Below are 25,324 nucleotides of genomic sequence, written 5' to 3'. Positions count from 1 at the left end.
AGGATGGTGCCTGGCAGGCTCCCGTCCTGTCTCTGCATCAGGGATGTTGCAGGAGTGCCAGGGGAGGTGGGGGTGGAGCTCTGGTTCCTGGAACTTCCCTCCTACTGGCTTCCTGCCCCCACCAGGCACTGCCGAGCGTTCAGGAAGTCCACGCTGCTCCCATGCCCATCGGGGCCTCAGACAGGCACCTCCCCCAGGCCTCAGTTTCCCCACCTTTGCCGCTGGGGGCCGGGAGCCCTGGAGACCCTGGCATCAGTTCTGTGCTCCAGAGCAGGCAGGAGAGGTGGCAACTGTAACTCACTCCTAAGGAGAGGACTAAGGGTCCCTGGGGTCCATGCCAGTGTTGGACACGCTCACCCCACGACAAGGGCACAAAGCGTTCCCCTTCCACCCGGGTGCCCTGGGGTGAGAGGTCACCCCAGCTGGGCTGGGCTGGGGGGTGGCGTGACTTCCAGGGGCGGGAAGAGCTGTGGGAAGGAACTGCTCTGGATGGATGAGTCAGTGCCCTCCCCCTGCCACAAGTCAGGCCTCCCCAGAGGGACCCTGGGGCAGCGCCACAGAAGAGAGAGGACAGCCCAGAGACAACCGGAAATGGACACACAGCACTGGGAGCGGGGGAAGAATGGGTACCTGGGAGGGGGTGTGCTAGGGACTGTGGATGTGTGAACTTCATGTGTGGGTTTGTGTGACCTAAGCGAGCATTGTATCAGCATAGTGAGTGTGTGTGTGTGTGTGTGTGTGTGTGTGTGTCAGTGGAGGGCATTCTTTCCTCTAAGGTCTCTTTGTGCATCTGTGTCTACTGGTGCGTCCACGCGTGTCTGTTTATTGGGGCCCACCTGTTTCTTTATGGCTGTGTTGGCCCACGTGGGCCTCTAAGCCTCAATGTTCTTCATCACATGGCTGCCATGCCCTTGGGATGTTGTTGGAAGGTTAGAGACGGAGTCCACCCTGCCTGCCTCTAGGAAGTCCTCAAACAGCTACCGTTGGTGTTGTTATTCATTCAGCGAACCCTAACCCACTCACCGTGTGTCAAGGGCTGGGGGCGCAGAGGGCCTCAAAGGGCACCATCTGATGGGGGCGCGGTCCCAAGTGGCGTGCGACAAGTGATGGGAGAGGAAGGTCATAGCTGGAGCCTGGGCAGGCCCTCAGCTGAGTCATTCCATCTGGGTGGGTGTGCTCAAGGGGGCAAGCACCAACCAGGCCAGGAAATGGGAACGGGATGGGCTCTTCCACACCTGCCGGCCAGCGCCTCCTGCTGCCTGCCCAGGCCTGCCTGACCTAAGATGCCAGCCCGCCCTGCGCCCGACCCTCTCCTGGCTCCCTGGTTTCCGTCCTTCTGGTCCTGCCCTGGGAGGAAGCTGGCCTCACCGCGTACCCCCCCCACACGCCACCAGCTGCTCACGCCTGCCAGGCCCGCCTGTCACCTGTGCGCTCTCACTGCTGTGAGAAGCCGCTGTGTGTCCATCCTGACCCATCCTTCCTTAGCAGGTCCCAGCCGCCCCAGCTAGAGGCCAATTTTCTCTGCCCACCGCCCTTTTCTCCACCACCAGTAGGTCCTTGCCTACCTACTGGCCGCTGTTTCCCTCTCCGGCTCCTGGTGTCCCTGCTCTGTCGCTCCTTTCCCACCTTTGCCTGGGCCGTGCACCTCACCTGAGGTCCCCTTACTTCTGTCCTTCAAGGCCCCCTTTGAACCCCTCCAGCCCCTCCAGAAGTCATCCATCGACTTCTCTCCCACTCCATCCTCAAACCCCGACTGACCAGGTGACATCACTTCTCCATGCCGCTCTTCCACGTCTGTAAAATGGGGGTAAACAGAGTCTTTTGGGGGCTACCGTGAGAATTACGGGAGATGGGGCTTGTGAAACCGGACTCCCAATAAGTGATGGCCGTGATTCTGGATCCTTCTGGCTCTGGGCTGTCCCACCCCTTACCCCCGGCCCCTCAGTGCCAAGCACATGGGTGGGGTGTGGAAGGAGGACAGCTGGGTGGGGCAGCCCCCAGCCCTGGGGTTTGGGGTGAAATGGGAGAGAACTGCTGGGCGCAAGGACTACCCCAGGCCTTCACCTCTCTGCCTCTTGGCCTGGCTCTGACTCCAGCCTGGGCCTGACCCCAGAGCTGACTTCAGAGCTGGGGGTGGCAGGAAAGAGCAGCGGGTAACCAGAAGCGGGTGCTACGGAGTCATACCCGCTAATGACGTTATCTGGTTTGCAGGCTGGTCACCCAGGACCTGTTCTGGCTTCTCCCTTCTGGCTTCTCCTCCCTCCCAGCCTCAGTCTGGGTGCAGGCTCACCCAGCCCCCCTCCTTCTCCAGGCAGACATTTCCTCCCACTCCCTGCCCCCCACCAGGTCAGCCAGCCCCACTTGCTTCTCCCCAGCTTCCATTCCCCTAGACAGGTTCCAAGATCCCAGGGCTCAAAGGATCTAAATCCCAACAGTCCAGGCTCAAGAAATCCTTACACTCATGAAGTGCCGAGCTCTGGAATCCTAGCCCGACAAGGGCGCTGGACCCCAGCATCCTGGCCCCCGCACTGGTCAAAGACTCCAGAATTCCAGCCCTCCAAGTTCCTGGGATTCTAGATTCCTTTGCATTTCAGGCTCTAAGATGCAAGGATGCTGGGTCTGTGAAATTCCAGAATCCTTCTGGCAACTTCCCTCCCAGCATCCCTCCTCCCCCCACTCCCCACCCTGAGCTCATCCTTGGCTCTCTCTGTCCCCCATCTCCCCCGGGGCTCCCACAGACATGATGCAACCAGACCGGAGCCGGCTGAGAGGTAGGAGACAGGAGGGAGATATAATTACAGCTTCTCTTGCCTCAATTCAACAGGAAGCTCAGAGTTGGGACCCAGGGGACCCTAATCCAATGTGAATAATGGAGCACTTGCCAGACACAGGCACAGTCCCTCTCTGGGGAGTGGAGGCCCAGTGAGCCATCTTCATCCAGATCCAGGGTGCAGTCTCAAGACGAGAGAGTGAGGAGAGGGGAGAGGTTGCAAACTCAGTGGCCCTTGGACCAACCAGGTAAAATAATTAACCAAACCCACAGGCCACCCAGTCTGCACTTCTTTTTTTAAAATTTATTTATTTATTGTTGGCTGCGTTGGGTCTTTGTTGTTGCACTTGGGCTTTCTATAGTTGTGGCGAGCGGGGGCTACTCTTTGCTGCGGTGCACGGGCTTCTCATTGCGGTGACTCCTCTTGTTGCGGAGCACAGGCTCTAGGCGCGGGGGCTTCAGTGGCACGTGGGCTCAGTAGTTGTGTCTCGCGGGCTCTAGTAAGCGCAGGCTCAGTAGTTGTGGCGCACGGGCTGAGTTGCTGCTCCGTGGCACGTGGGATCTTCCTGGACCAGGGCTGGAATGCATGTCCCCTGCATTGGCAGGTGGATTCTTAACCACCGTGCCACCAGGGAAGTCCAGTCTGCATTTCTTTATTTTCAACAGAGACATGGGCTCAAGATATTTTACCTTTCTCTTCATTCCTCTGTAAGAAGCCCTCGGCACAGGCTCTGTGATAAATAGTAACTGACTCTCAGCCTCCTTAACTGGGAGACAATGGGGTGTGGTGGGGACTTTGGCAAACTAGAAGGCCCAGGGCCCATCTCATAGCCTCTGGTCACCCTGCAGGGTTGTGCAGGTCTGAGGTCACCAGCCCTTCCAAATGGAAGAAGCCAGAAATATGGACTTTTATGTGAAGTACTCCTATCTAACTGCAGGCTATATAGGTCCTGCAGACCACCAATGTGTGAAGTGGTAAACACAGGACAGGAACCAGGGCTGTCACAGTCACCTGTGTCCCCAGAACAAAGGAAATCGGGAGGAATGCATACACTAATTTGTCTCCCGTAGCCACACATCTCTCTTCTCTGGGTCCCCAAGTTTTTGTGTTTGTTTTTTTGGGGGTTGTTTTGGCCACACCCCGTGGCATGCGGGATCTTAGTTCCCCTGACGAGGGATCGAACCCCTGACCCCTGCAGTGGAAGCACAGAGTCCTAACCACAGGACCGCTAGGGAAGTTCCCTGGGTCCCCAAGTTTTATTATCACCATGTCCCAGCTCAGATGTTCCCTCCTCCAGGAAGCCCTCCCTGACCTTCAAGCTGAGTCAGGCATTCCCTCTGAATTCCCCCATCCCAGCCTTGCCCACTCCGAATCATCACTATCTGGGGACAGGTCTGTCTCTCCCACTGGATTCTGAGCCCCAGAAGCCCAGGGCCAGGACTGTCTCAGTCATGACCGTGTCCCCAGTTTCAACCAGCACAGGGCCAGGAGTGTTTGGAATAATGAATAAATGAACAGAGAAAAGTTCAGTGCTTAAGGAGAGCGGGGCCTGTGTCAGGGACTAACCAGATGTGGAAAAAGGGGGTGGAATCATTCAGGGGATGAGAAAGGTGCACACTGGGGATTCTAAGAACCTCCAACTCAGGAGGGAGGAGAGAAGAGAGGCCAGCTGAGAGGTTCAGGTAGCGCTGGAGTCCAGTCTTCACCCCATTATCTCCTAGCCACCTTTGGCTCAGTTTCCTCATCTGTAAAATGGGTGTCATACAAGTAGCCAGCTGCTTTCTGAGGCTGCTGGGTCGATTAAATAAATTCAGGATCGCGGAACACTCTGTGGAGGCCAGAGCCAGGAGCGCTCATTTCCTCCCCTAACCCCTCCGCATCCACAAACCCCGCATAACCTCACGCCCCGCCAGACACTCCACACACACTCAGAAGGGGTGAGACGGGACACCGGCTCCCCTACGGTGGCCCCAAGCTCTGCGCGTGCCTCAGTTTCCCCGAAAGCACAGGCACCACCACAGTCACCACGTTTATTGGATTCATCCTTTGACAGGGGAGGTAAGCTGTCGGGAGGGCTCAGAGCAGGACGCAGAAGAGGCGCTTGTCGCGGAAGGGGTTCTCTGCGGCGGGTACCGGCGTCACCAACGGGTCGTCTTTGGCGTGAGTCTCGCAGAAGGCCAGGAGTTCGGCCGCCGCCTGTGACACCTGCGGGCACCCGGGTGGAGATGTTCACGCCCCGCCCCGCCCTTTGCCTGGGCCCCTCCTCGGGTCAGGCCCGCCCCTTATCAGGCCCCGCCCCCTTGTCCGGACCGCTCCCATTACCCGGGCCCGCCCTTGGGCCCCGCCTTAGCTCCGGCCACGTCCCTTATTGGGCTCCGCCCCCTTGCCTAGGCCCCCTCCCCGGGTTCTGTCCGGTTCCGAAGGGGATCTCTACACGGCTCCCGGCCCGACTCCCAACAATGACCGGTCCAAACCCCAGCCCCGGAGCCCCCGCCTTCCTCCCCACCCCGACCCAGCACCTTCATACGGTCGATGTTCACCTCCAGCTTCAGCTGTTCCACCGTCTTCCGGGCCTCCGCTATCTTGGCCATGTTGTTGGACATGGCTGCGGCGGGGACAGGGTTAAAAGCCGGCGGGAGTCGGGGCGGAGGGGCAGGCTAGGGCAAAGCTGGGTCCCCAGATAGGGATGGCGGTGGTGATGGGACCCAGTAACAGGGGCGTGCGTGGAAGGGTGCACGAAAGGGGTGCCCAGAGGAAGGTGGAGGAAGGGACAGGAAAACAGAAGAAAAGGGGAGAGATGAAGATCTGCGCAGATGGGGGACCAAGAAGTCGGCCGAAAGAGGGACAGATGAACAGAGAGGAGAGGGGCAAGTGGAGGGATGGAGGGGTGTACGGATGGGGTACCTAGAGTCAGGTGGAGGGAGGAACAGAGAGAGGAGAGGGAAGCCGGGAGGGAAGCACAGATGGGAGGCTGAGAGGCAGGTGGAGGGAGGGACAGAAGGACAGGGCCACAGGTGTTGGATCAAGATCCAGGGATCCAGGTGTCTTCATCTCCCGGGGATACAGCATGAGCCAGGAGGGGTCCCTCCCCAGGCCAATTAGCGGTGGCTCCAGGGAGAAGGGGGAATTAAGATCACGGTGGGAGGGGCCCAGAGGGGGCCTCATTAGGGCCTTCGCAGCAGCTGGCCCCTCCGCCCCCCTCGGGGAGCCCCCCTCACCCCAGCTCTGGCCACCTCAAAGGCTTCTCTTGCTCATTAGCAGCCGGAGAGAGGGCTGGAGAGGGGGGGCAACCCAGCCATGACTGGGAGAGGGGTAGAAAGGATGGAAAGAGGGACAAACAGAGGGGCAGAGGAAGAGACAAAATGACGAGGCAGAGTCTGAGGCACAGTGGGGAATAAAGAGACTGAGGAGGGATAGAAAGATGGAGAGATGGGGAGGGACGGAGTGATGGAGGGAGCAGCGAAAGAGGGAGACAAATAGAGGGGTAAAGAAAGGGACAGAGTGATACAGGGGGAGGGAAGCACAGAGGGGACGAGGGGACCGAGGGAGGATAGAGAAGGGGAGATGGAAGGGTTGGGGAGGGATGGAGTGATGGAGTGGGAGAGGAGAGAGAGGGACAAATGGAGCGGTAGAGGGAGGGACAGCGAGGAGAGGGAGAGAGAGGCACAGAGGAGATAAAGGGACAGAGGAGAGAAGGGGCAGGGGGACAGAGAGAAGGAAATGGAAGGGCAGGAGGAGAGATGGAGTGACGAAAGGGGACAGAGAGGGGCACATGGAGGGACAGAGGGAGAGACGGGCTGATGGAGATGCAGAAGTGTAAAGTCATTCATTCACTCACGCATCCATTCATTCCCAGGCAGAGGAACTAGCTGGCGGGGCCGAGACCGGAGCCTCCTACCTGTTGCTGCTCAGGGCTGGGATGGCGGCGGGTGGCAGAGGCTGGGAAGCAGCGTCTGGGTCCCCACTCAGCCCCGCCCCGCCCCCTCTCCTGGGGCACAGTCCCTGAGGACCCGCCTCCTCCTGCCACTGCCACCACCATCCCCTTCGCCCTCGCTGCCTCGCCTCCGTCTCTCTGGGTCCTCTTGTTATGTCTGTCCGTCCCCCTCTTTGTCTTTGTGTTTCTGTGCCTCTCTCTCTCCCTCTATCTCTCTTGCAGTCTCCCCTCTCAATCTCTGTCTCTGTCTCTGTCTCTCAATCTCTGTCTCTCTCTCTCTCTCTCTCTCTCACACACACACACACACACACACACTCACAGGTAAAGACAGTCTCTCAAGATGTGCCTCATGCTCTGCTGCATTTATTCCACAGTCACACAAATCTCTCCTGTGGGTCCCACACAGCCTCTCACTCCATTACATATGCTCTGCCACCCTGTCATCCCCCACCTCAGTGTCACCCCATCCCAGATGACCCCTCTCAGCAAGCAGACTCACACTCACTGTCCCTGGCAGAGAAATGCACAATGTCCCGCTGTGTCACACGGTGCTGCACACGGTCTCCTGAACCAGCTGTGCTCAACACACAACCTCCCAGAGCGCCACAGTCACACAGCCTCTCAAAACGTCACACGGTCCCTCACAGTCTCTCCGAGTCCGGCCCATCCTCACTGGTGACATCTTACACAACTCAAGAGTGTCAAGTATACACACACGGCTCCGCACAGGATCGCACACAATCTCTCAGGATGTCATGCCGAGCCTTACACAATGTGTCACACACAGCTGTCGCCCTCACACCGCAATCTCCTGGTGTCACACACGTACACTTACACACACGAGGTTTCTCTCGTACACCCATCTGAGTGCCCAGGACGGTTGAACACTCTCTAATGCACTGTCATGACACTGGGCCAGTCTCAGTGTCCCACACGATCTGTGTTACACACAGTCCCACCCAGCTTCTCATACGTCATCAGTGTGGCTGAAACATCCTGTCTCACACTCACATGGTCACTCTCTCACACCCAGCTCCCCCGCCCCCGGGGCCTCTCACACTGCTTCTCACATCATTACTTGGTGGATCACACTCATTCATTCTCGCCCTCTCTCACACACCATCTGCCCGTGTGACACACACAACTCTCCTGTCCTCACCATGTTGCACAGTGTCACACACGATCTCTTGCTCACATATGGTTTCTCGATGTCACAAACATCCCCCAAATAGTGTCTCAGGGACACCCAACCTCACGGTGTCACACGCAGTCACCTATAGGTCATCTCGGTCACCTCACATACACTGTCACACACAACGTCTCGGTGTAACACGATTTCACAGTCACAGTTTCTGGTTGTCACAGAAAATCTCACAAGGTCACACAGCCACACACAACCTCTGGCGTCACGCGCGATCTCAAGTAGTACACACTCACACAGTGAGTCTCTTGGCGTCACACACTACCTCCCGGTGTCACCCACGGGCGGCCACAGGGTTCTGCACCAGGCACACCCGTGCGGGCGCGCGCACTCTGCCTGCTGTCCTCTCCTTACAGCCCCCTGCGGGCCACACGGGGGCGCCCGCGGCCCGCCGAGCTGCCCACCCTGCCGGCGCCAAAGCCGTAGGAGGCTGTGGAAACCCTGAGGGCAAGGCGCCCCCGCTGTCCGGCTAGGCATGCAGACGTGGGAAAGAGACACAGAAAGGTGGAGGGAGCTAGAGGGAGATCATTGAAAATGGACTGGGACACAGAAATTCAGAGAGGGAGAGAGAGACGCAGGGAGAGACAGAGGCAAAGAGAGATAGGGACACAGAGACGGAAATTTGGAGAGATAGAGACCTAGGGACTAAGAGACAGGCAGAGGGTTGCAGAGAGAGACAGACATAGAGACGTACAGGGTACAGGAGAGACACACAGAAAAGTACAGAGACAGAAATAGTGACCGAGAAACACAGACACCCAGAGACACAAAACAGAGCGGGGTAGAGAGACAGAAAACTCAGACCGCGCCCTCCGCAGGGGACCTGAAGGCGGAGGCGCGTCCGAGGGACCTGACCTCGGGGCCTGACCTCCGGGCAGCCAAGGGGGCGTGGTGGTTCGGGGCGGGGTTTATAAGGGGAGTGTTCGGAGGGCGGGTCGGTAGGGGCGTGGCCTGGGTGCGGCGTGCCGCCCAAGTGGGCTGCGGGAGGGGCTGAGGCAGAGCCCGGGGAAGAGGTGGAGGTGGGGGAGAGCCTCGTCTCTACTGCACTCAGCCCATCCCAATTCGGTTTTTACCGCTTGAACAGGGAAACGAGACCTGCCGGGAGCGGATACGGGCCGGGGTCCCTGGTAGCGATTTGATAGCGGGGTATCGGACTCTAACTCCCCTCCCTCCTACCCCGCGGGAGCAACGGGGCCAGATGGGGGAGGGAACCAGGCTCACATCTGGAAAGCATCAGGCGCGCCGGACGTGCCAGGGCCCCGGGCCCGGCTGCGGAAGAGCGGAGGGGAGTTAGGGCGCCCCCGTCCCCCTCCCTTAGCGGGGTCGGCCGGCGCCGGGGAGGGGCCTGGGCGTACGCCGAACCTCGGCGCCTTCCGCAGCTGGTTTCCATCAGCAGTTCTGGCCCGGGCAGCCCCCGAGGAGGAAACGCAGCTTAGAGCGGGGAAAGACAGGGTGACAACCCAGTCTCCCCTCCCTCCCTCCGACAGCAGCCAGAGGCTGGGGGCGGGGGAGACGGACAGGGGGACACTAACTGAACAGAGCGTAACCTCCATTTCTCTTCCCAGTTGCGGACCTTTCCACCCTACGCATAACCTTAGTTTCCAGATGTGCAATCCTGCCCTGTGTTGCCCAGGAATTTCCCAGCCTTATGACAATGGTATTACTGGCCCCATTTTCTGGAGGGAGAAACTGAGACCCTGGATTCGGATTCAGTTCTGACTTTAATTATTCAAGAAACATGCAGTGGCACTTCCCTGGCCGTCCAGTGGTTAAGACCCAGCGCTTCCAGCGCAGGGGGCACGGGTTCGATCCCTGGTCGGGGAACTAGGATCCCGCACGCTGCCTGGCACTGCCAAAACAATATATTAAAAAGAAAAGAAAGAAACGTGCAGTGAACTCCAACACTAATTCTAGTGTCAAATACCCAATCCCTATTGAACACTGTCACCCGGATATCTAGAGTATCTCAAATTCAGTGGTCCAAAACTGAGCTCCTAATTCCACCCGCCAAACTCCTACCACACTTAGCTATCTCAGCTGATAGTAAATCTTTGGGGTCAATCTTGACTCCCCTCCTCTTCTCACACCCCACAACTGATCTAGCAACAGATCCAATTAACTCCATCTTCAAAGTCTGTCCACACTCCAGTCACTTCTCACCTCCTCTGCTGCCCCCACTCTGGTCCAGGCATCATGCCCTCCAGCTTGGACTATTATAGTCGCTGCTCACTGGGTTTCCAGCTTCTAACTCTGTCTCCCTCAGCCTGTTCCTCACAGAGCAGCCAGAGGGACTCTAACAAAGTCCCCAGGTAATAATAGCAAGGGTTAGTGAGAATGGCGAAACTGGAACCCTCATACGTTGCTGGTGGGAATGTAAAATGAAGCTGCCATTTTAGAAAACAGTCTGGCAGTTCCTCAAAAGATTACAGAGTTACCAGATGACCCAGCAATTCCATTCCTAGGTATCTACCTAAGAGAAATGAAAGCATATGTTCACACACAAACTTGTACATGAATGTTCATAGCAGCATTATTCACAATAGCCCCAAAGTGGAAACAACCCAAATATGCCTCAACTGATGAATGGATAAACCGAATGTGGCGCATCCAAACAGTGGACTATCGTTTGACAATAAAAAGAAACGAAGCACCGACACATGCTACAACATGCATGAACTTTGAAAACATTATGCTAAGTGAAAGATGCAGTTACAAAAGACTGCATATTGCAGGATTCCATTTATATGTCCAGAACAGGCAACTCTATAGAGACAAAAGTAGATTAGTGGTTGCCAGGGGCTGGGGAGACTGGAGGATGACAAGTAAGGGGGACAGAGTTTCTACTTGGGATGATGGAAATTTTCTGAAATTTACTGTGGTGATAGTATAGTCACAGCACAACTCTGTGACTAGAATAAAAGCCATTGATAAGACATTGATAAAAGACATTGAAGAAGACATAAATAAATGGAAAGACATCCCGTGTTCATGGATTGGAAGAATTAATATTGTTAAAATGTCCATACTACCCAAAGCAATCTACAGATTCAATGCAATCTCTATCAAATTTCCAATGGCATTTTTCACAGAAATAGAACAAACAATTCTAAAATGTGTATGAAATCACAAAAGACCCTGAATAGCCAAAGCAATCTTGAGAAAGAAATACAAAGCTGGAGGCATCATGTGCCCTAGTTTCAAACTATATTACAAAGGTATAGTAATTAAAACAATATGGACCCAGCAATCCCACTACTGGGCATATATCCAGAGAAAACCATAATTCAAAAAGACTCATGCGCCCCAGTGTTCATTGCAGCACTATTTACAATAGCCAGGTCACAGAAACAACCTAAGTGTTCATCAACAGAGGCATGGATAAAGAAGACATGGTACATATATACAATGGAATATTACTCAGCCATAAAAAGGAACGAAATTGGGTCATTTGTAGAGACATGGATGGACCTAGAGACTGTCATACAGAGTGAAGTAAGTCAGAAAGAGAAAAACAAATACCGTATATTAACGCATATATGTGGAATCTGTAAAAATATTGGTATATACGATCTTATTTACAAAGCAGAAACAGAGACACAGATGTAGAGAACAAATGTATGGATACCAAGGGGGAAAAGGGGGGATGGGATGAATTGGGAGATTGGAATTGACATATATACACTATTGATACCATGTATAAAATATAATTAATGAGAACCTACTGTATAGCACAGGGAACTCTACTCCATGCTCTGTGGTGACCTAAATGGGAAGGAAATCCAAAAAAGAGGGGATATATGTATATGTATAGCTGATTCACTTTGTTGTACAGTAGAAACTAACACAACATTGTAAAGCAACTATACGCCAATAAAAATTTAAAAAAAAAACACAATATGGTACTGGTACAAAAACAGAAACATAGATCAATAGACCAGAATAGAGAGCCCAGAAATAAACCCATGCATACATGGGCAATTAATTTACAACAAAGGAGCCAAGAATATACAATAGAGAAAAGATAGTTTCTTCAATAAATGGTGTTCTGAAAACTGAACAGCTACATGTAGAAGAATCACAAAAAGTAACTCAAATGGGTTAAATACTTGAAACTAAGACCTGAAACCACAAAAGTCCTAGAAGAAAACATAGGTGGTAAGCTCCTTGACATCAGTCTTGGAGATGATTTTTTGGATTTGACACGAAAAGCAAAGGCAACAAAAGCAAAAATAAACAAGTGGGACTACATCAAATTAAAAACTTCTGCACAGCAAAGGAAGTCATCAACAAAATGAAAGGGCAACCTACAGAAAGGGAGAAAATATTTGCAAACCATGCACAGGATAACGGATTAATATCCAAAATATATAAAGAACTCGTACAACTCAATAGCAAAAAAAAAAAAAAAAATCTGATTTAAAAATGGGCAGAGGATCTGAATAGACATTTTTCCAAAGAAGACATACAGATGGCCAACAGGTACATGAAAAGGTGCTCAACATCACTAATCACCAGGGAAATGCAAATCAAAGCCACAATAAGATATCACCTCACCCCTATCAGAATGCCATCATCAAAAAGACAAGCCATAACAAATGTTTTCGAGGATGCGGAGAAAAAGGAACCCTCGTGCACTATTGTTAGGGATGTAAATTGGTGCAGCCACTATGGAAATCAGTATGGAATTTCCTCAAATAATTAAAAATAGAACTACTGTATGATCCAGCAATTCCACTTCTGAGTATTTATCTGAAGAAAATGAAAACACTAATTTGAAAGGATATATGCACCCCTGTGTTCATTGCAGCATTTCTTACAATAGCCAAGATTATAGAAGCGACCTAAGCGTTCATTGATGGGTGCCTGAATAAAGAAAATTTGAATATAATGCAATATTATTCAGCCATAAAAAAGAAGGAAATCATGCCACTTGCGACAACATGGACGGACAACAAGTGACATAAGTCAGACAGAGGAAGACAAATATCACATGGTCTCCTTATATATGGAATCTAAAAAAAACAGGCACAACATTGCAAATCAACTATACTTCAATAAAAACTAAAATTAAAAATAATTAAATAAAATACAGTCCTTCAGCAAAATAAATAAATAAATAAAAACAAAACCAAAACCAAGTTCATAGGTACAGAGAACAGACTGGTAGTTGTCAGAGGGGCGGGGGGGATGGGCACAATGGGCGAAGGGGATCAAAAGCAAATTTCCAGTTATAAAATAAATGTCATGGGATGTAATGTACAACATGGTGACTGTAGTTGATAATCCTGTACTGAACATTTGAAAGTTGCTAAGAGTCAATCTTAAAGGCTCTCATCACAAGGAAAGGAAAATAAAGGAACAAAAGCCATTGAGCTCTATATTTTATATGGGTGAATTTTATGGTAGTGAATTATGTTTCCATAAAACTGTTAACCCCCTCTTCCCCTCCAAACACCTAAGTCCCTCTTCTGCTCTGAGTTCTCCCATGGCTCCCATCTTCGGAGGAGTAAAAAAACCAAGTTCCTCACCATGGCCCACGAGGCCCCACGGGATGCAGTGGTCCCAATCATTCTTTGCCCTCGCCTCCCCCTCTTCTCCCCTTCACTCACTGCTCCAGACACGCTGGATTCCTGGTTATTTTGCCAACATACTAGGCACTGTTTTGGCTTCAGCAGTGGCTGACCCCTCTGCCTGGGAGGTTCTTCCCCAAGAGATCCACAAGCCTAACTCCCCCACCTCCTTCAGGTCTCTGTTCAAATGCCACCCTCTCAATTAGACACCTCTGATCACTCTACTTAAAATTACAAACTCCTCTCCTCCCCCATCCCTCCCAATTCCGTCACATCTCTGCTCAGTTTCCCCCCACAGTCCTTATCACCTTTAAAAATTATAGAATTTATATATTTATTATGTCAACATCCCCTCCTGCCCCTCCCGCCCCTATCCCTGTGAGCAGTTCCTTGTGTATCCGTCTAGAGATGAACCATATAGAAATAGGCTTATAGGGCAATGGCTAACAGCATGGACTCTTAGGCAGTCTGAACTTAAATTCTGGCTTTGCTACTTATTGGTTTCAGGTAAGTTACTCAAGAGATCTGTGCCTCGGTTTCTCCATCTGTAAAACGGGCATAATAATCATATCTACCTCCATGAAACTGAGAGGATTAAATGAGTCAGAGAATGGAGTCTGGCATATAAAATAAGTGCTCATTGAGTGTCAGCTGTTACTTTTTATGATTAAGTACTAAAAGTTTAAAAAGGAAGAAAGGTCAGCCATCTGTACTTCAACCATGTTGACCACTGTGTGGCCTGTGTATCCTTAGACAAGTCCCTTCCCCTTTTGGCTTTAATTGCCCCTTTTATGAAACAGAGATGGGGCAAATACTCCCAAGGGCTTGAGAAGCAATGACTTTTCCCGCAAACTTTAAAAAATAACTTTGGGAGTTCCTTGGCAGTCCAGTGGTTAGGACACAGCACTTTCACTGCAGTGGCCCCAGTTCAATCCCCCGTCGGAGAACTAAGATTCTGCAAACGGCGACTAAGAGGCCGTATGCTGCAACTAAGAAGCCCCCATGTCGCAGCTAAGAAGCCTGCATGCCTCAACTAAGAAGCCCACGTGCCACAACTAAGTCCACATGCTACAACTGAGACACAGCACAGCCCAAATAAATGAATAAATATAAAAAAAAGAAAGTAGGGAGACATGCTAATTAAAACAGAACACCATTCCGCCCCCCCCCAGATTGGCAAAATGAAAATGATTAATAGCATCTCTTGTTTGGTGAAGGAGTGGAAAAATGGGCATCTGAGGAGTTGCTGTTGGAAATGTCAACTGAGGGCAGTCTCAGTGGAAGGAAGTGTGACCAAGTCAATTAAAAAATTTTAAATGATGGTACTGTAATGACCAAGCAAGTCTATTTCTAGGAGTGGATCCTACAGAAATACATATATGTAAAAAAGAGGCATGTACAAGGACATAACTGCAGTAAGGTCCAAAATAGCAAAGGAACTGAGGAGCTGACAACAGGGTTAGATTATGGGTACCCCCAACCCCATGGAATCGTATGCAGCTACTACAGTGATAGGAAAATACGTCATCTAAATTTAGATGAAATGAACAAATCCCTAGAATACAACTTAGTAAAACTGACATAAGAAGAAATAGAAAAGCATAAACAAATAAAATAAAATAGAAAAGCTAAATAGTACTAAACCCTCAGAGATTCAATTAATTAAAATCCTTCCCATATAGAAATCTCCAGGCACAGATAACAAAAAAAATTGATAAACAATGCATACATATGGCTCAATTTATGTAAATATATAGTTTTACCTATATAGAGTATAACTATATGTATACGCATATATATAGTTACATATATTTATATAGCTACAAGATTCATATATGTATCCAAACACATAAAGGAAAACATACAAGGATGCACATCAAACTGATTACGATGACTTCTGAGAGAAGGCGTTTGGGGCTGTCCCTTTACCTACATTATTTCCATTTAAAATTTTTTTTTATTTCTTTATTATTTCCATTTTTATGAAACCATATTTATGACCAAACAAAACTCAACCAAAGGTCAGAGTCATTAAAGTAAAATATTCAATGGTAAGAAAATGCTATTGAGACCTACCCTGGGATCTGCCATCTGGTTCTGGACACTACATACCCAAAGCAAACCGTAGTTGCTCAATAAATATTAGTCCAAAGGAAAAGCCCATTTAGCCACAGAAGGAGAGTCCACCACCACGTATGTAACACTGTGCATTTATTTACAAAGAGGTTAGAGAAACACACAGATTCTGGCCCCCCTGTGCACTGGGGAGTCACCATCGTCATAATAAATACAGTAAGTTTAAAAAAAGAAAAAAAATACTGGATCGGAACAACTGAGGGTCATCCTGGACTCCCCCCACTCCCTCTCACAGAGGGTGCCACGAGATAGAAGCCATCTTCCTTCCCCTCTTCTACCCCCCAATCCTCCATATCTGTCCGGGGAGGGAGGTGAAAGAGTCTTTCTTTCTAGGTGTTACCAACTCCTACTTGACCCTCAAAACCCCAAAGTCAGTGCTCCTTCCCTTCCCTGGGCACTCTGCAGGCACCGTCTGAGTCAGACACAGAGTCTCTGACCAGGGTGCTAAGGGGGTATCCTAAGGGTCCAGGGACATGGAGGGGGGCACTTTGTGAATGGGGGGGCATATCTGGGCATGGAAAGGAGGAATAAGAAGGCTCAGTGAGAGGAATGAAGGGGAACAAACGGACTAAGTGTCTAAACTAAAATGGGGAAATTCAAACTGAATTACCCCTGCTGCATACCATAGTACACCCATAGTACAGATGAAGAAAGTGAGGCCCACAGAAAGGGAACTTTCTTGCCCAAGGGCTGCAGAGCCAGCAGCTGAACTGGGTCAAACAGGGCTCCTCCCCCATTCCTCCCTGTGGTGGAGGGGGAGCCTTTTCAACCAAGACTGCAGTGGATGGGGCAGTGAGGAAGGGTCTTTGGAAGCAGAGAAAATGGTGGTCTTTGGAAGGGAGGTGTAGAAGGGTCAGTGATTGGGGGTGTGATGGTGCAGAGGCCATGAAGGGGGAGCCCAAGCAAACCTCTAAACTCACACTGTAGTCATGACCTTGAGAGAACCCGAACGGAAACGCAGTATCTTCTTCTTGAGCGCGTGGGAAGCCTTGATCTTCACAAAGACTTTGGCGGGGCCCGCGGGCGCCCCTACACCTGCACCGGCCCCTGGCCCGGAGGCCGCGGTGGCTGCCACCAACTGCTGCGGCCACACGAGGCCACCGCTGCCATCGGAGTCGCTGGATGCGGAGCTGAAGGCAGGCGACTCCCCCTCGCTGGCGCTAGATTCACTCTCCCCGTAGCCGACGCCGACGCCGCCTGTCGGGCCCCGGCGTCCGAGGGGCCCCAGGCGCCCGGCCGAGCACTCCGAGTCGCTGCCCGCGCAGCCATAGAGCAAACGGCGCTGAGGAGCTGACGGGGATGGGCCAGGACCCGGGCCTCGGGCGGCGGGACCGCGGGGCCGGCCTCGGCGCCCATCGGCAGCGTCGATCTCGGCCGTGGAGCGCCAGCGGCGGCAGGACCCCGCGGCCTGAGCCGCGAGAGTGGGCGCTGGACCACGGCGGGGCCGTGGCGGCCGAGGCTCTTCTCTTTCGGCTGTAGGGTACTTGGGGGGGCCCGGAGGAACCGCGGCGGCGCGGCCCAAAAGGCTGGTCTCGGACTGGGAGCGAGCGGCCTTGCGAGCCCTGGGCGAGCCCCGGCGGCCCGAAGCCTCGGTCATGCGTCCGCGGCGGCCCGCGGCCCGGGGACGCTCCCGGGGTGGGGACTGCTCCACACTGCGGCCGCGGGTTAGTGGGGGCGCTTTGCGGCGCGCCGCGCGGCCGGGGAGGCCGCGGGTGGCGGCCTGCGCGCCTGGGATGTACTGTGCCTTCACCAGGCGGCCCTCGGCCGGGCTATCGGGGGGCGAGGGGGCAACGGGCGGTGCGGCGGGCTCGGGGGCCGCCTCCGACTCCCATGGCGAAGCCCAGCCGCGGCCCAAGGGGGCCGGGCTGGCGGGACGGCCCACCGCGCGCTCCACCGGGGGCTCCGGCGCGGACCGCGCGCCTCCGGGGGGCGGGGACGCGTCGGGCGGCCGCTGGCGCACGCTGTTCTGGCGCCGCAGGCCCCCGTCCGCGCCCCCGGGACTGGTCCGGGGCTGGCCCGCCCCCCGGCGGCGGCGCCTGCGCAAGAGCGCCGAGATGTAGCCGTCCAGGGGCAGCCCGGAGCCCGCGGCGTCTGGCGAGTCCGGGGGAGGACGGCTGCACGGCCGCGGGCTGCGCAGCGCCACGGCGTGCAGGGGGCTGGGCGTCAGGAAGGGCCCCGCGCGGGCTCGTCGCTCCGCGGAGGAGCAGGCCTCCGGGACCGCAGCCGTCGGGTAGGGCGCCGAGAAGGACCGGGGCACGGCTGCCCGGGCGCCCACCGCCTCGTGTGCACTGGGACTGGCGTCTCCTAGGGGAGGGAGGCAAAAAAGGAAGAGAGGCTTTCAAAGCCCTTTCCCAATGAGCCTAGGAGGGGCAAATTGCCCACCGCCTCTCCTACTCTCCCACTCCCATTAAAAACAAAACACACACACACACACACACACACACACAAAACCTGCTCTCACCCCTTCTCGCACACTAGGTTGATAACAAAATCTTCACAGTGGCCTAGAAGACCTTGAATGGTCTGTCCTGCATCTGTGTCTCTGACCTCCAACTCCTCTACATTTATAGGTTTTCAGCTACACTGGCCTGGATGAAGGGGCCAGTCACGCTCCAGCCTCAGGGCCTTTGTACTTGCTGTTCCTGCTGCCTGAACTACTCCTCCCTCAGGGTATCTGCTTGGCCCACTCCCTCACTTACTTTAGGGTGCCACTCAGATGTCACAGTCTCAGTGACCTCCTCTCCGGCCATATTTTCTAAAATTGGAGTTTCCTCCCCAACTCCAAGGGACACGCTGTCGTCCCCTTCCCTAATTTTCTTTTCATGGTACATGTCAATATCTAATATCCCAGATATTTTACTTATTTAGCTTGTATATTATTTCTCCCACTAGAATGTCAGCTTCATGAAGACAGTGATTTTACTGCTGTATCCCTCACCCCTAGGATATGTGCTAGGAATGCACATAGTAGGGACTCAGAAACTTACTTGAATAAATGAACAGCAATTTTTGTTTACCTAATGGCTACCATGTGCCAAGTTCAATGTCTTAGGGCAGAGGCTCACTGAATAGTCAAAAATTCCCTATGAAGTAGGTGCTGTCATTAATCCCATTTTAACAGATGGAGAAACAGAGGGCCAGAAAGAAGCAACATGCTCAAAATCACACAAAAAGGGACTGTCACAGCCAGAATTCGAATCCAGGTTGGTCTGACTCAGACGCTTGTGTTTAAAAGCATCCTCTTATTGTCCATTCCCTGGCTCTCGGGGGGCCAACCCCACCCACCTTACCTAGGGACTTGGGCCTCTCGCTGGCATAGATGCCCCGGGGTTCAGAGGGACCCAGGCGTCCATAGGAGCCAGATCCAGAGAAGCCACTGTCCCCACAAAAGGTCGAGGGTGGTGAGTCCGGACCTCCTGTGGAGCTGGGGTCTTCATAGAAGCCTGGATTCCAAAAAGAAGGGGAGAGACAATCAGGGGGTCCTGAAAGGGGAAACCAGGGGTGGGGAGGAAAGGAGGAGATCAAGAGGCATAGAATGGGGAGCCTGAGAAACAGGAGACAGTGAGGTGGAGTGTCCCAGGCAGACCCCACTACCTCTAGCCATGCTTACCTGAGCTGCGCCCACTCTCCTGTTCCAGGCCCCCAGACTCCAGGCTCAGGTCTCCCAGCTGCTGGCCCAGGTCCCAGATGAGCCCGGGCAAGGCTTCCTGAGGAGGTGGGAAAAGCAAGATGGTCAGAAGTACCCCCGAGCCCTCTGCCAACTGGTCCCCTATTCTAGGAGCTCATGGGCAGGGTTTCACTTTGACAGGGAGGCTGTGATTTCAGAAAGGTAAAAGAGTACCCAAGTTCCAGGATCCCCCTCAAGATCTCTGTCCCTACATCCCATTAGAAAGTCCTCTGGTTGTCTAACTCTAGTCCCTCATGCTGCAGTCACCTCGTTCCCTCTTAAGTGTGAGTGATAAGTCTTCAGAAGTCCCCATCCCTTGTCCCCTCCCTATCAGCTCTTCCCTCTATCTGGTGCTCATGGCCCCTTAACCTTATTAGAATGTCCCTCTTTGAGTGTAACTTCAGGTCTTCTTGCTGTAAGGGCAGTTCACCGCTAAAAGTTGGTGTTGAGGACCTAGCAGATCTCTTAGCCATCCATTCGTCTGCCTTCTCCCAGACTTTGACTCTCCTTTCTCAGATGCTCCTATCTTCCCCCACTGCTCCTTATAACCAATGGAAGGTCCTTCTGCAAGTCTTCCTTAAGTCCTTCCTGCTGCAGATTTAAAAAAAAATAAATTTATTTATTTATTTTTGGCTGAGTTGGGTCTTTGTTGCTGTGCACGGGCTTTCTCTAGTTGTGGCGACTGGGGTCTTCTCATTGCAGAGCATGGGGTCTAGGCGCACGGGCTTCAGCAGTTGTGGCACGTAAGCTCTAGAGCATAGGCTCAGTAGTTGTGGCTCAAGGGCTTAGTTGCTCCGCAGCTTGTGGGATCTTCCTGGACCAGGGCTCGAACACAGTGTCCCCTGCATTGGCAGGCGGATTCTTAACCACTGCACCACCAGGGAAGTTCCCTGCTGCAGACTGACTCTTTCCCTCATTTGGATGACATAGGCTGACCATGACTCATAAATCTTTGCTTCTCCTCTCAGAAAGAATCCCCCCCATGCCTACTGGAAAGTCCTTCTGTGAATCTAGCCTTAGTGGTATTGTACTACAGCGGTGAACCCCAGAGGGTTCCTTTGTCCCCAGCAGGGACCACATCCTCCTCCTGCCCTTGCTCCATTCCCACCCAGAAGCCCCCATTGTCTGCTGCAGCTCCGCATCCCCATGGGAAATTTCGATGGAGTCTACCCTGGATCCTTGCTGCAGGAAAAGACCATTTCCTATCAGATGTGGATAAATGAAGGTGAAAACCCTTTAAAAGGGGAGTGACTATGACGCGGTGGGGGTAGGGGCTGAAGCAACACAGATGGGGTCTCCAAGACACTAGGACTTAACCCTATTTTGGAAAACAGGGCCAGAGCCAGGAAGAGTCTCACGCGGATCTGGGTGAGGCCAGAGGTGGTGGCAGCCTCAGGCAGACGGTTGACCCTCAGACAAAAGCGGCTTGTCTGGACGGCAGGCGGCAGGAGGGAGGGAAGGAGGGAGGAGGGGCTGAGAGGGCAGACGCCCAGCCTTGCCTATTTAGGGCAGAAAAACTGGCCGGCTCCCCCGCAGACAACGCCCCCCCCCACCCCCGCCCCGCAGCTTCCTACTCCTTCGGCTGCTCTCCTGGGCCCCAGTCCCCACCCCTCCCCCCTAGAACAGAAGCCCCCATCTGGGCTTGTTTATGGGAGGAAAGTCAACAAATCGTTCCACTTTGGGCTCCTGCCCTGCGTGTAAAGAGATGCTCAGGGTGGTGTCATCTTTGAGCAGAAGCCAGGAATGCAGCCGAACTGTGCAGCCTCAGGGGTGGCTAAAAAACATCAAGGACCGCCCCTATACCCCATAACCTGTCCCCCACTAATCATGCCCTTGCTCACTCTGCTGGAGCCACACTGGCCTCCTCGCTGCTCCCTGAACATATCACACATGCTCCTACCTCGGTGGGATGTGTTTCCCCAGCATACCCTCCTGGCTCTCTCCCTTGCTTCATTCAGATTGTTACAGGCTCCCTTCTCTGACCACTCTTTCCAAAATAGCTCCTGATCATTCTGCACCTGGGTTGCCCTGCCTTTTTTCCACCATAGCAGTAATGACCTCCTGACTTAAAGTGACATATCAGGCTATTTGTTTATTGTCCTTCTCCCTAGATTGTCAGCCCCAGCCCCAGGAGGGCAGAGATTTTTGTCTGTTTTATATACTGCTGTGCCTTCCCCCACCTCCACACGCACCCCCCCAACCCGCCCCAGTGTCTAGAACAGCTCCTGGCACAAAGTAGGTGCTCAGGAAATATTTGGGGAAGGAATGAATGAATACCACAGAATACTATACAGCTGTTAAAATGGAATGAGGCAATTTCTATATAGAACCATCTCCAAGACCTACCATGGAGTGGAAAAAGAAAAATGCAGAATGTATAGTATAAGGGTGAGTCAGAACTACCAGGGGGGTCGTGTTAAAACCTAAATTACTGGGTCTGACCTCCAGAGCTTCTGATTCCAGGCAGAAGCCTGAGAATTTGCATTTCGAACAAGTTCCCCAGTGACGCTGCTAGTGGTCCAGCGGGCCATACTTTGAGAACCACTGTCCATAGTGTCTGACACCTCATCCAAGAAACTGGAATTTGAAAAAAAGCAAAGCGAACTCTACGTATCTTGGTATGTAAGCTGTTTCTGCGCATAGATGCAGAACTCACACCAGGGTGACAGTGGTGGTGATCACAGGGGAGAGGGTGCATTTAGGGGGTCAAGGGAGGGATGAGGGGACTGGATGGTAGGATGAAGTGTTTATGGAGGCATGGCTGGGAGCCAGATTGCCAGGGTTCAAATTCAGCTCTGCCACTTCCCAGCTGTGTGACCTTAAGCAGGTTACTTCACCTCTCTGGGCCTTAGTTTCCTCATCTGTAACATGGGCATCATTCGACTCCCTCTCCTATGAGGTTGTTGTGAGGATTAAGTGAGTTTAAACAGCAGTTCCTTTTAGGCACTTAATAAATGCTGGCTTTTATTATTACATGAAAGCTATGAATTTCTAACAAGGAAAATATAAAATCACGTTTTACTTGTGTAATTAGAAATAAGAGAAAAAAGATTTTTTTTTTTTCGGTAAGTTCTGCAGGTCTAATTTCACTTCTTCCACTGCAGGGAAGAGTAGGAGTTTGGAAGATAAACTGCAGAGGCCTCCTCTTCCCCTGTGCCTGGACCCCCCAGCACCCCTGTAGTCTATACACCCCCACCCCATTTGTAAGTCTGACCTCATTTCTTCCAGCTGCAAAGGGACAAATCTTTAAAAGACCAGAAGGTCCTTGGCCTGAATCTGGCTCCCTGCCTACCCACAATGCCCCTCATCCTTTTTTTGCAAGCCCTTCAGCAAGTGGGCCTGAGGCTCTCCAGCTCAGGCAGGTTTAACATCAATGTGGTTCGGACCCCTGGAGACCCCTTTGCCCAAACTTTCCCAGACCTTGGCTGCCCCCACTCACATGCCCCCAATCTGTGTCCAATTCCCTTTATCTCTGTTAGGAAGTCCTTCTGCAAGTCTAACTTTAATCCTTCTTGCTGAAAGGGGACCATTTTCCTTGGTGGGAGAGAAGAGGACTCCTGCCCCCATTCAGGATTCTTGCCTCTTTTCTCTGAGATACCCCTAATCTTTCCCTTCATCCCCATCATTCCTATTAGAAACGAACCAACTCTGGCTTCCATCTTTCTTGCTTCAAAGGGAGTGTATTCCTGGGAGGGGGGTGGAGGGGTAAGCTTCATAAAACAGAGACTCAGGGACCAGAGGAGGCTCCCACCCCCTCTTTGGAAGGACCCAGGAACCCCCAACACCAGAGGAGTTTATATTTAGCGCTTCTCTGCTCCTCCCTCAGTGGCGCTGTCTCCTTCCCGTTGCCTGCCACCGCCTCCTCCCTGACGCTGGGACGGAGCTTTGCCTGGAGATTGTGGGGGGAAGAGGCCCCTCCACTACCACCTCGTGGGGGAGATACTGAGGGCTGGGGGGTAGACAGAGGGGCAGAGAAGGGGGAGACTGAGGCAGAGAGAGGCAGAGGATGAGGGACAGGGAGGCAGGACACAGCTGGCCCATCCGCATGCCTTCTCCCTTTCCTTGGAGGGGTGGGAGGTGCCTTCCCAAGCCCAGCCAGCTCGGGGTGGGGTGAGCTGCTGAAGGCCCCTACAACGCGTCTCTAACTTTGGGAGGGGGTGAGGCCTCCCACAGCTGTTTCTGTTTCCAGAGAAGAATGTGCAGGGTCCCTCTCCCCGCCGGGGGTGGGGGGGCTGGGGGGGAGGGACTGGGCTTGCAGCCCCAGAGTCTGGCTTCAGTATTCCTCCCCATTCTCCATCTGGGGAGGGGGCAGTCGAGGTCAGTAGCAGGGAGAGCCCCCTCCCCCCACTACCTCGGCTCAGGTTTCCCCAAACGGGAAGCTCTGACCACACACAGGCTTGGGGATGGGATCAGCAAGTGAAGCCCGGGTCTGGGGCCTGGCGGGCTGGGGGGAGGGGAAGAGAGAGAGGGACAAGGATGTGGGGCAGGAAGAGAGAGAGGTGCAGAAATGCGAGAAGGGAAGGCCAGGGAGACAGAGATAGAGAGACAGAGGATTGAGAAAGACGGAGAAATAGACACAAAGTCACAGAGATGGGGCAGTTGGGAAAAGAGTGCAAGAAGCCCAGGAAGAGGTCAGGAGAATTAAGAAATGGCATAGAGAGGGAAAGAGGGGTGATGCTCCTTAAGTAATTCTGGAGACCTCTGGCTCATCTTCCACTATCAGAGCACCCAGGGAATCTAGAAGTCAGACACCAATGCTGCCTCAATCTGCCACCTCTTGGCTTAACCAGGGCTGTGGCCAGGTAGGAAAGGAGGGAAAGTGTCACAGAGGGTCAAGATCACCGTGGGATCCTAAGGGACTGTGAACTTCCTCTCAGCAGCAATCCCTCCCTCTGGAGGCCCGAGGATCCCCTCCCCCCCTCCCCCCCCCTCCGGAGATCTCCAAGCACACCAGGACTTAGGGAAGTCGGGGCCCCGGTATGGAGGCCGGGAGAGAGGCATGTTTGGATCCTGCTGTGTGACCTTGGGTGAGTCGTTTGCCTTCTCTGAGACTCAGGGTTTTTTTCTCTGTGAAGTGGGAACTATCACCCCCTGCCCCCCAAGCTGCAAGAAGACAACGCTCGCCAAATACTCATCCTGGGCTTGACACATACTTGGTGCCCAGATGGATTTTCTTTGGGGAAGGGGTGTAGGGAATGGGCCTGAGGGTCCGGCGGAGGCAATGCAGCCCCCTTCCCCAGTTTGGGGGCGGGGAGGACTGATCCCGCCCGCCGCCCCGACCCTCCAGCCCCACCCCCCTCTCCTTTCCCCCTCCTCCCTCCCCCACCCGGACGGGTGTCTGAGCATCCAGCCGAGGCAGGCGGACAGACAGACACAGACGGGGTCAGAGGGACGGACGGACAGGCGGCCCCTCACCAGCTGCTCTTCCAGGGCCGCTGCGGCCCGGCGCGCCGCCGCCGCATCTTCGTCCTCGTCGGCGTCCTCCTCGTCCTCGGCCTCGGCGCCCCCCATTCCGGGCTGGGCCAGCCGCAGCGCCTGCTGCACGCGGTACTCCTGCCTCTCCCGGAGCCAGTGTAACTCGCAGAGCCCGGCCAGGCTGCCCTCCAGCCAGCCCCGCAGCCGACCCCTCTCGGGGCTCACCGGGAAGGAGAAGGCCCGGATCATGGCTGCGGCCCCCCGCCCCAGCCCGGCCGGGCCCCGCGGCCACCCCTCTCCCGGTCCCACCTCCCCGCCCCAAGAGCCCGCCTGCCCGCCCGCCCGCTGGCCCGGCTGTCACCGTCTCATCTGCATAGGCGCCCGCCCATTGGGCCGCCCACCCGCGCCTTATCTGCATGGCCACGCCCCCGGCGACAGAGCAGCCATCGCTTATTGGCTGGTACCTTTCCTTACGAAGATGCTCGGCTGTGCACCCGCGCCCCCCAACGCGACGCATGCTCGCAGCTGCCTACTCGCTCTGCTTACTGGCCTCTTCGCCACGCCCCCCTTCTCACCTCCCTTTGGGCCGTGGCCATGCCCCCACGCGTCACAATGAAACAAGTCTGCCCC

The 25,324-nt window shown here is 53.7% G+C and overlaps 2 protein-coding genes and 1 pseudogene across 2 annotated transcripts; all 3 read right to left on the bottom strand.

Moving 5' to 3' along the window:
- Positions 1-4,281: 4,281 nt before the first annotated feature.
- GNG8 (G protein subunit gamma 8) lies at positions 4,282-5,914 on the bottom strand. The gene is made up of 2 exons (XM_022585300.3): positions 5,291-5,914; positions 4,282-4,976 (listed from the first exon to the last, which is right to left on the bottom strand). The coding sequence occupies exons 1-2, from the start codon at positions 5,372-5,374 to the stop codon at positions 4,848-4,850; spliced, it is 213 nt and encodes a 70-aa protein (XP_022441008.2). The 5' UTR covers positions 5,375-5,914; the 3' UTR covers positions 4,282-4,847.
- LOC149744584 (uncharacterized) lies at positions 5,794-8,703 on the bottom strand (annotated as a pseudogene).
- Positions 8,704-14,730: 6,027 nt separating this feature from the next.
- DACT3 (dishevelled binding antagonist of beta catenin 3) lies at positions 14,731-24,999 on the bottom strand. The gene is made up of 4 exons (XM_022585296.3): positions 24,695-24,999; positions 19,223-19,319; positions 18,903-19,055; positions 14,731-17,916 (listed from the first exon to the last, which is right to left on the bottom strand). The coding sequence occupies exons 1-4, from the start codon at positions 24,941-24,943 to the stop codon at positions 16,529-16,531; spliced, it is 1,887 nt and encodes a 628-aa protein (XP_022441004.2). The 5' UTR covers positions 24,944-24,999; the 3' UTR covers positions 14,731-16,528.
- Positions 25,000-25,324: the final 325 nt, after the last annotated feature.

This window comes from Delphinapterus leucas, chromosome 20 (genome assembly GCF_059928025.1).
Source record: "Delphinapterus leucas isolate spDelLeu-1000000601 "Yukka" chromosome 20, BTC_Dleu_Yukka2, whole genome shotgun sequence".
Lineage (NCBI taxonomy): Eukaryota > Metazoa > Chordata > Mammalia > Artiodactyla > Monodontidae > Delphinapterus > Delphinapterus leucas.
The sequence above is the reverse complement of the archived record's forward strand: the minus strand, read 5'-3'. Positions and strand labels throughout refer to the sequence as shown.